Source organism: Formica exsecta, unplaced genomic scaffold (assembly GCF_003651465.1).
Source record: "Formica exsecta isolate Colony F162 unplaced genomic scaffold, ASM365146v1 scaffold47, whole genome shotgun sequence".
Classification (NCBI taxonomy): Eukaryota; Metazoa; Arthropoda; class Insecta; order Hymenoptera; family Formicidae; genus Formica; species Formica exsecta.
This window is the reverse complement of record NW_021851936.1, coordinates 546140-556138: the sequence shown is the minus strand read 5'-3', so window position 1 is coordinate 556138 and position 9999 is coordinate 546140. Positions and strand designations below refer to the sequence as shown.

At 31.2% G+C, this 9999-nt stretch overlaps 2 protein-coding genes across 2 annotated transcripts in view; both read left to right on the top strand.

The window, feature by feature from the left end:
• LOC115241217 (chymotrypsin-2-like) overlaps positions 1–423 on the top strand; it is a 1871-nt gene extending 1448 nt beyond the window's left edge. Inside the window, exon 4 of the mRNA XM_029816872.1 lies at positions 207–423. Coding sequence (XP_029672732.1) covers positions 207–356 — 150 coding nt within the window. The 3' untranslated portion in view covers positions 357–423. The remainder of the gene's footprint in view (positions 1–206) is intronic.
• A 3068-nt stretch (positions 424–3491) lies between these two features.
• On the top strand, positions 3492–5720 carry LOC115241124 (the record flags this gene model as incomplete). The annotated part of the gene is made up of 3 exons (XM_029816685.1): positions 3492–3945; positions 4694–5159; positions 5570–5720. Coding segments are annotated over exons 1-3 (798 nt in total), but the record flags the coding sequence as incomplete, so codon positions are not given.
• Between the last annotated feature and the right edge of the window lie 4279 nt (positions 5721–9999).

Genomic DNA, 9999 nt, shown 5'->3' with positions numbered 1-9999 from the left:
ATAATAATTAATATTAATTATAAAAGAGAATTCGATTAAGCTGTGTAAATAAGAATCATAATGTTATAATAGCCATGTATGCACAAATTCAAAGTGTGTGAATGTGTGTATATGTATGTGTATGTGGGTGTGTATGTGAAAGTTTAGCAGAATAGGAATATCGAAATTAAATAATATTAATATTTAACATTAATACTATTATCTAGGGTTTTAGTGGCAGTCCTTTAATTTACGAAGACAAACTCGTCGGTGTGGCTACTTACGGTATTTCATGCAATAACAATCCGGTTCCGGATGTTCACGCCAGCATAGACGAACATAATCGCGAATATCTGCGTGAGATTCTAAAAGGGTAAAGGTTTTCCATCGTTTTTACACCGTTATTAATTTTTATTTTTAATACGGAGTTTTGAAAATGACTGATAATCGCGAACAATATTAAGAGAGAAATGATAGATTACAAGAAACAAAGCTGTACATTTGTATATGTACAATAATAATTTCTAATATTATATTAAAAATAATATTGATAAAAATTAATTTACACGATAAAATTTATATATATATATATAGTGCTGTTTACAGAACTCTCCGGCTAGCCATATCGCAACGTTCCACCTATTCTCTGAAGTTATGGATGGTGAACGTCTGAAATGCGTCGAGGGTGAGTGTGCGCTTCCGGTGTTACACTCGGGCAAAGGGTTGAGCGAGCAAGGAACAGTTATTGCTCGGAATTTACTGTCCACCCTTACACATAGCACGATTCCCTTTCTCGGATACGAGAAGGAACTGCGAGAGAACCGTGACGCGAAGGATACGTCTTCGAAACGATCAAAAGTTTTTCTAGCAAAATTCTCCACATTCTTATCATTTGAAGCGTGAACAAAATTCAATAATATTGAAGAGTAAGAAATATATATCGTCCCTGGAATATCGACGATCCCGAGATTAACGACGATCAACGAAAAAAGCAAAAATCTGTTTGTGCAATATTTTACATTATAAAGTCGAAATTTCAATGATCGCAATTAGCTCTGGATTCTGTAATACAAAAAAAAAAAGAAATTAATTTCGCTTAAGCGGATATCCTTTTCACGTCGCATTCTCGATTACGGCAATCTCGAAGGAACCTATTCACAAATACGCGGAATGTGGTTCCCATTACTCTGCGCACACGGTGTCAACATCGATGTAGCGTTAGTAAGATCCACCAGTAGGATGCGCAGCCACCATTTACTTGAAATGAGGGTTAGATACCTACCGGAAGTTTAGTTCACCGCCCACGTTTCTCCCGCGACGGTATTGCTCGCGAGAATATTTGCCCCGGCAGTGTTCGGCGCTTTCCGCGCTAATAAACCGTTCCTCTTGCTACCGTCGCTAATTACTCGACGAACGAGTCCCGAAGCCTTGCCCTCTTCCCTCCACGCCATATCCCATCCGTCGAAGTAACGTACATCGTTCCTCCAATCTCACACCCCTCTAAACACGAAACTACTTACTGCTTACTCCTTACTGCTTGTGCGAAAGCGTGTTCACGGAATTTCCGTACGATCGATGCCGTTTGTAACAGCAAGCACTTTATTATCGGCCGGACATGAATAATGACCTTTATTTTTAGGGGTCTATATACTCCCTGGAAAAACATGGAAAATCTGTGGGAATTTTTTTGTATTTGGAGAAATCAGAGAATTCTCATGGAATTTTATTGGGACTCAGGGAATTTTTAAAAAAATTCTCGTTTTAATAATTTTGCTCTTATACTATAAGCAATTTGCAATCCACCGATAAGTCAAGTTGTGAATTATATGTTTAAAATACATTATAAATATATATTTATATCTCTGTTTATATATATATATATATATATATATATTCAAAAATATATTTTATAAAAATAAAATTGTAAATTATATATCAAATACTGTCTATTTAAAATATGTACTCATAAGATTACAAGATCGACGATGTTACATAATTGCGTAACATGTGATCATGTTTTATTTTTGTTTATTTTATCTTTATTTTATTTTATCTTAATTTCGAATAAACAATCGTGCAAATTACGTTATGTAAATACTTGCAACATTAAATAAAGACTATCTCTGTGCTATCAAAATGTTTAATTTTTTTCTTTTAATATATAATAATTTATAAAAATTGTGAAATGCTGAATACTTGTCACATCTACATAATATTATAAAAATATATTCTCTTTCATTAGATTATATATTTCCCACTGTCTCTCAGAAATTTACAATTGCAGACTTAATAAACAACAAGCAGCAAACAGTGTTCGAAATGATATTGCTGATATAACAATTAGGAATTAAAATACTATAGTCTAGTTCTGGTGATAGATACAAGTTGGATAATGGTGAGTGTATTTGTGCTGCATGCTCACAGCTGTGTATGTGACTTGCTGGTATATAATTTGCTTGCAGAACTTTATCAGACCGTTGTGAAAAGAAAGTATTTCAGGGAAAGCAAAAACAAAAGTTGAAGTTTCGATATTTCCCTCAACGCTTCAACTGTAAAAACTTGTACGCCTTTTAGTTAATCAATAATTACTTTATACAGGGTCGGTTTTAAAGACTGCTAGGGTGATCGAGTAATAAAAAGAGAAACATGAAAAGTCTTTCTCAAAGGTTAAACTAATCATTAAATTCAATTTAATCCTCGTATATTGTGTCTATTATATATTTTTTATTATATATTTTTATACAACTGTTAATTATATTTTTTTAGAAATTTAATTCCTTAATACATACTTACATATACAATGTGCAACGTGAACACATGCTTCGAGTGAATCCTAAAACTTGCTACATAATTTTCCGATTTGTGAAATATATATTTGATATATAAGTAAATGCGGCCCTTTGCATCGATGCTGTCGATAGTTCGCAGCCGTTTCGTTCGCAGAGGGACGATTAATCATCCCGCGGCAATTCAACCCTTCTTGGGGTGAATAATTGAGCTATAAGCATCTTTTGTGCTTACAGACATTTGCATTGTTAATAGCTACCTGTATCCACCTGTAGAACGTCGTTAAGTCTCGGAACTTTCTGTACACGCCACAGTTCGCACTTCATTGTACAGATCGTCGAGAATACAATTGCACCGAGAAAAAAGAAGTTAGTCGCCTCGTGTACGCTGGTATGGATGTCTCGGCTCATTCGGGACACGCGGGTACTTTTTTCCGGAATAGTTTTCATACAGTAGCACACATTTCTCTTTTGCATGAACAGTGAATTTTCAAATAATATTCCTAAATAAAAGCTGAAAAATATAATGATTATGTGTGAAAGAATACGTTCTTACATAGATAAAATAAAAATTTGCACATTGCTTCCTCATCATTTTATCTTACAATGCTTAAGCTGCTTTAAGCATGCGTGTACAGACATTTCTCAAAAAATTCAAAATTTTATAAAAAATAAACCCTTTCATCGATACTCACCAAATTCAGTAGTAACTATCCTTTAATAATATTTTATCCATCTAAAAAAATTTAACCTGATATCTCAAAATAGATAATAAAATTAATATGTGTGCAATACACACGCTGCTTCTCTCTAGATAATAGATCATAAATTAATCTCAGTAAAATATATATATTAATAAATTTCGTTTAAATTTTATTTGAAATTTTTAATATATCGTGTTTATTTCTGGAAACAGACTACGAATGGTTCATTACGTTAAATCGGGTTTGCTTGAGACTATTGGGGATCTGGCCGGAAAAAGATAGACGAAAGAAATGGATGACGGATGCGCATGTGATTATTATATTAACCATAATTATCTGGAGCAGTGCCATTCCGACTTTTCATTCTCTCATCAGAATATGGGGCGATATCTCGTCCATGATTGATAACTTGCAGTATAGCTTGCCGCTTCTGATATCAGTAATAAAACTCGTTCTAATGTGGCAAAAAAAGGAAGGTAATTCTTTAACAAAAAAAAAAAAAAACTCAAATATTACATTTTAAATTAAAAAAGAAGAAATACACACAAAAGAATATTCTTTCAATTCTTCTTCTTTTTATTCTGTTAATTAAAATTTTAAGAAAAAAGAGAAGAATCTGTAAATATATATATTGATTACATGAATTTTATAAAAAATTTTATAAAAGATTAGTTTACTATAAAATTTATTATATACAATCTTAGACAAATGTTGGGGATGCAACATTTGCAACAAAAATTTTATTTGACGATTCTTTTCTTTCTGATTTACATATTTGGAGAGATCGCATTCAATTGCGGCAATTAAATGCGATCCTTTGATTCTTACAAAATATTAAAATCTTACAAGGCTAAAATATTAATTCTTCTCTTATTTTTAAGAAGAAGGAAAGAGAAGGCGACCTCCAAAACCCCTTCCTTCGTTCTTTCGTTCTTCTTGTACATAAAAAAAAAATTTCTTTTTTTTTCTTTTTGAAGGGGGGAAAGGTAATATACTTAGTATCCAAATTATTTAGGGATATACTTAATATTATACTTAGAGATGTACTTAGTAACATACTTATTATCTAAATTAGTTAAAGACATAAAAGAGAAAAAAAAGACATATATATATTGTTATTTTAACTTTTTTTTCGTTTTTTTTTTTTTTTTTTAGCATTAATTCTCATCATATTTTCAATATTCATTATTTTATAACATCATAATTCCAATTTATTTCCGATAGTTCTGATACCGTTTTTGGAAATGATTGAAAAGGACTGGACGAAATTAAAGACGGGTAAAGAACGAACGATTATGGTAAGACGTGCACAAACTGCACGCTTGATAATGATATGGGGATACTTCGTGATGTTCGTCTCGTTCATTCTGGTCGTAATCTTTCCCAGCTTCGGCGTGTCGTTGAGATACTTGACAAATATTACCGATCCGGATAGATTAATGCCTCTGCAGTCATACTACTTGTACAACGTAAATGACAGTCCGTTTTACGAGATAATCTTCGTTCTGCAAGGCTTCAGCTTGATGGTAGCCGCAACCATATACACCGGTACGGACACCTTTATGGGATTTCTTATCTTCCACGTATGCGGCCAGCTCGAGAACCTCAGAGCGCGTATCCTCGATCTGGAATTTAATTGCTTGAAGGACTCTCTATCGTCCAACATACGGGAACATATACGTCTTATCAGGTCTTGTACATATTGCAGAGAAAGGACGAAATGAATTAATTTACTGTAAAATTATAGAATCTTCTCCAACGCATCACATATCTTCCTTTTTGTTGTTTAATCTAAAAACTCGTGTCACATTAAAATAGATTCGTAAATTACTCACACAAGATTTCATGTTGGCGGAATTTAACAAATTTGATTGACACATTTGTAACTTCTAAAACAATTTTGAGCAGTCATAATTTAACTTATTAATTATATAAATTTTACATAAAACTACATTTATGAAAATTTTTCTGCCATTTTCATTATAATTACAAATTTACGTAGTTTTATCTATTTATATTTCCAAGAACAAATAAAGGATAAGTAAAAACCGAAATGTAATATTTATTGACGTTATTATGTTTATTAACTTTTTCTTACAGATCTATCAAAACCATTGACGATACGTTTACTTTAATGCTGCTTGGGCTGCTGGTTTATTTCGGCATACTCTTCGCTCTATACGGATTTTTATTTGTTACTGCAAGTATTTTTTCTGTAATATTTATGCATTTTTCTATCTGCAAGAAACTGATAAATTTACGATTAGAACTATATAAATGTTTTTTTTTTTTTTATTATTTAAGGAAATTGATTCATACTATATGTATATTAAATTTCTATTATAAATTTATCTTAAATAATAAAAAGTAGATATAATTTATTTTTTCAAAAAAATTATGAGAGATATATACAAAAAGAAAAATTTTCACGAAATTATTGCCATTTATTTTATTTCGGTAAATTAAACTTCTTCTTGAAAAGAAGTTTTTGCTTTTCAAACAGAAATACTTGTTAAATTTTTATTTTAACTTCGTCGATCTGATTAAATCAATTTTAGTCTTTTAAGAGACATTTATCCGAAAACTCTAATTACATATCTGAAAACTCCAATTACGTACTCATCTTTGCTAAATTATTTAGATAATGACACAAGGTCGCAATCTCTCCATCGCCCGATTAATTTTCATCATAACGTCATTTATCAATACGTTCACGCATATGTGTCTTTATTGCGTAGTAGGCGAATTTTTAGTTATCCAAGTAAGTATTTTCATTATTATTTTCTTTTTATACTCTTCACAGAGTATAAAATTATCTAATTTTGTGTGATATTTATTTAAATATTTGATAAACTTACCCTTATACTTAAACGTATTCTTTGATCGTTTTCACTGTTCATCAAGTGCAACGGGATTTACGAGGCTGTTTGTCAATACAAATGGTACAACGTGGAGCCGAGAGAGGCGAGGAATCTACTGATTATGATGATTCAGGCCAAGAGACCGCTGTACCTCACCGCAGGAAAGCTCTTTCCTATGACAATGGCTACATTTTGCAGTGTAAGATCAGCTCTAAACTCTAAACGTCATTATAATATTGTCATACAAAAATTCTCCCCATTAACATTCTGCATAAAAAATGTAATATTAAAGATATCTTGCAGATATTTAAAATTATAGATCACAACTAAACAAATAGCAAAATTTTTTCTATCATAAAATATAAAAAAATTTTCTATAATAAAATTTTAAAATTCTATACTCACAATGTAAAACATAAATAATATAACATACTAAGCATTCTATGATAATATATAAAATAAGTTGTGTGATAAAAATTACATATATCAAAATTGTATTTTGTTGCATGTATTACACACATCGATATCTATATTTTGGAGATTAATTATCTTAATAAATAATTAATAATGCGAATGGGGAGAGGAAATAAAACATAATAATTTGTAAGATTAAATTCGTAAAATATTTTTACATAAATATTATGCCTTATATTTATATAAATGTATTATATTTTAGTTATTAAAAACATCGGGCGGTTATATATCGGTCTTACTGGCCCATCGTACTTGAATTAAAAACATTCATCTAGAAATCCAATAAGACATCATTGTGTTATTATCGATACAAATAAAAATTATATAATCAGAGTAAATCAGAGTATACTTGTTATTATAACAATATGTGTACTTCATTATATATTATATTATAAATTAATTCTATGTTTAATCTTCTAAGGTGACAAAATTTTTTCATAACAAGAACCATATATGTATGGCAAAAATTAATATGGTTTACATTTTTAACTACAATCATAAAGTATATATATATTTATATTGTGTGTAGGGGTCTAAATAATGTTGTTTTTTCTACTGTTTATCATACCATGTTTCTTCAAATCAACCTCGTCTTTAACAATAGTCTCGTAAATTCAAAAACAATAGAAATATTTAAATGTATTATTTTTGACATCTCACTGTGTATAATTGTCACGTTGTTTAATTCTAATTTATGGTATATACCAGATATCAAAATTTCTTATACTTGCCCATATAAGAAATAATCGAAATATGATATTCACACTTAGATCTATGATAGTATAGTCATCTCCGATGAAAGACCCATGCACTGGTAATATTGCATGATATTCTAGTCATCTCTGGTGACACACGCACTGGTAATCGTGTATATTCACAGCTATGGTCGAGAAGTCTATAGTCTATAGTCGAACGTGCAATTTAGCCGAGACGTGATGAAAGAACAACTGTTTATAAAAGTTGGAGGAGGATCAGCTCGGAAAACTTTCACATCCCTTGTTGCGCCACGCAGTTTCAATGAATCATTAATAAGGGGCGCACAGCAGGATCGGTTTCACAAATTTCTAGCTAGAGATAAGCGAAAGTGCAAGGAGAAAGAGAGAGAGAGATGTCGTTCTTCAAAAGTTGTCATAAAAAAAAGTCATTTCACGCATACAAGAAATGTAAAACTGCGATAAAGCGCTACCAAACACTTATCGATATAATAAACTAAACTTTTAAATTTTCATTCTGATATATATATATTTAAATATATATAATTTTTTTAAATCAATATTTTACGATCTATATATAATAAGCAAAAACATAGTACACAATTTAGCGTGACTTTAAATATATTTTCCAGTAATAATTTTTTAACCCGCGCTTACAAATTTTATTTCTGCGTGCGGCCCTGTATCTATACTTTTCGTTCGCATTCGTGCTATTAATTTCCTCATAAACATTGCCCACCTTCTTGTTACGGATATTGTATTATTGATGTGCGACATGTACATCTGTAGAAGAGGGCACACATATTAAGTGTAGCGAATTTTGTCGCACGCAACGATCTACCGCCTCCCTAAACGAGGGTGAGAAAGCTCTCAGTCCCTTCGCAGACGCCGATATGGATACATTAAAGCACACGGAATACGCAGGTGTTCATTCTCCCTCGATTACTGGATTAGATTAAACCAATTCATCATCTCATACAGCAGATATATCCATACTTTGAGTTATTTTCCATAACGCGAGATTATTGTAAATGCAAGTTAAAATTAGGCGAAAACGTATCTTTGGAAGAATAATTAGCTATATATATCTTTCTAAAGTTTGCATAAAATGATGATGTTCTTTTATATACACACAATTAATAATAATAACAATATTTGATTTTAAATAATATATATATGCCATTTTTTTTATATTAGATGTAATGATTTATGATTACGTATATCTTTGGATATAACGAGATGTATATCTAATTTCTGACAATATAAATATGTAAAGTAGATATAAATATTTGTCACAGAAAAGAAAATTTTAACGGAGAAAAAGAAACATATATATAAAAAACCGTACATAAAAAAATGTTTGATGTGTTGAATAAGATGATCTGATTTTAATGAAATTCTTTTATCTCATTTCTTTTAAATATAAGTGCAGATTACGAATGGGCCATTAAATTAAATCGGACTTGCTTGAGAACGTTGGGCATTTGGCCAAAAAGTAATGAAACTAAATGGGAGAAATTAATGACAAACGTACGCGTAATCGTTATGCTGAATATAGGATTCTGGTTCTGTATCATTCCGAGTGTGTATTCTCTGCTCAGAATATGGGGCAATATAATGTCGATGATCGATAATCTGGAATACACCTTACCATCTATGATGGCAGCTATAAAATTTTTAATTATGTGGAGGAAAAAGAAAGGTATGAACGAGCGTATATCTTTATAGATTATGTACACCGAAAACACGATATCTACTTTATCTCAAGAATAAGCACGCAACTGTGACGCACGTATTCCTACATACTTACTGTTTCTAGATATTCTACCGCTTCTAAACATGATTAAGCACGATTGGTTAAAGCCAAAAATTGTGCAAGAGAGGAATATTATGATAAAACGAGCGCGACTCGCGTGCATGCTCACGATATCCGGATATTTTATAATGTTCATGGCCTCTCTTTTGTTTACTATTCTTCCTGTTTTCGGCATTTCAATGAGATATCTGTCAAATGAAACGGATCCGGGTAGATTGGTGCCGTTACAAACGTATTACTTTTATGATCGAGATAAAAGTCCGCTTTATGAAATAACATACACCCTACAAACTATCGGCATATTTATGTTTAGCGCTGCGTACACCGGTACAGATTGTTTTTTGAGTCTGCTGGTCTTCCACGTGTGCGGCCAGCTGGAGAATCTCAAGGCGCGCGTCATCGATCTCGATAAATTTAACAATTTCGCAAACTGTCTATCTTACAGCGTACAGGATCATATACGTCTCATCAGGTTATTCATTATGTTTAAGCATTGATAATATCAAAGAATTTCTTTACTCTTTTCCTATAATGTAGTTTTGTAAAATTTGTAGTATTGTAAATGCTTTAATATCACTAAATTTTTTTTGCCATACAAAATTAAAGAATATATGTATATAAAGTTAATTAACAAAAAATTGAAGCAACTAATAAATTGTTTTTTTT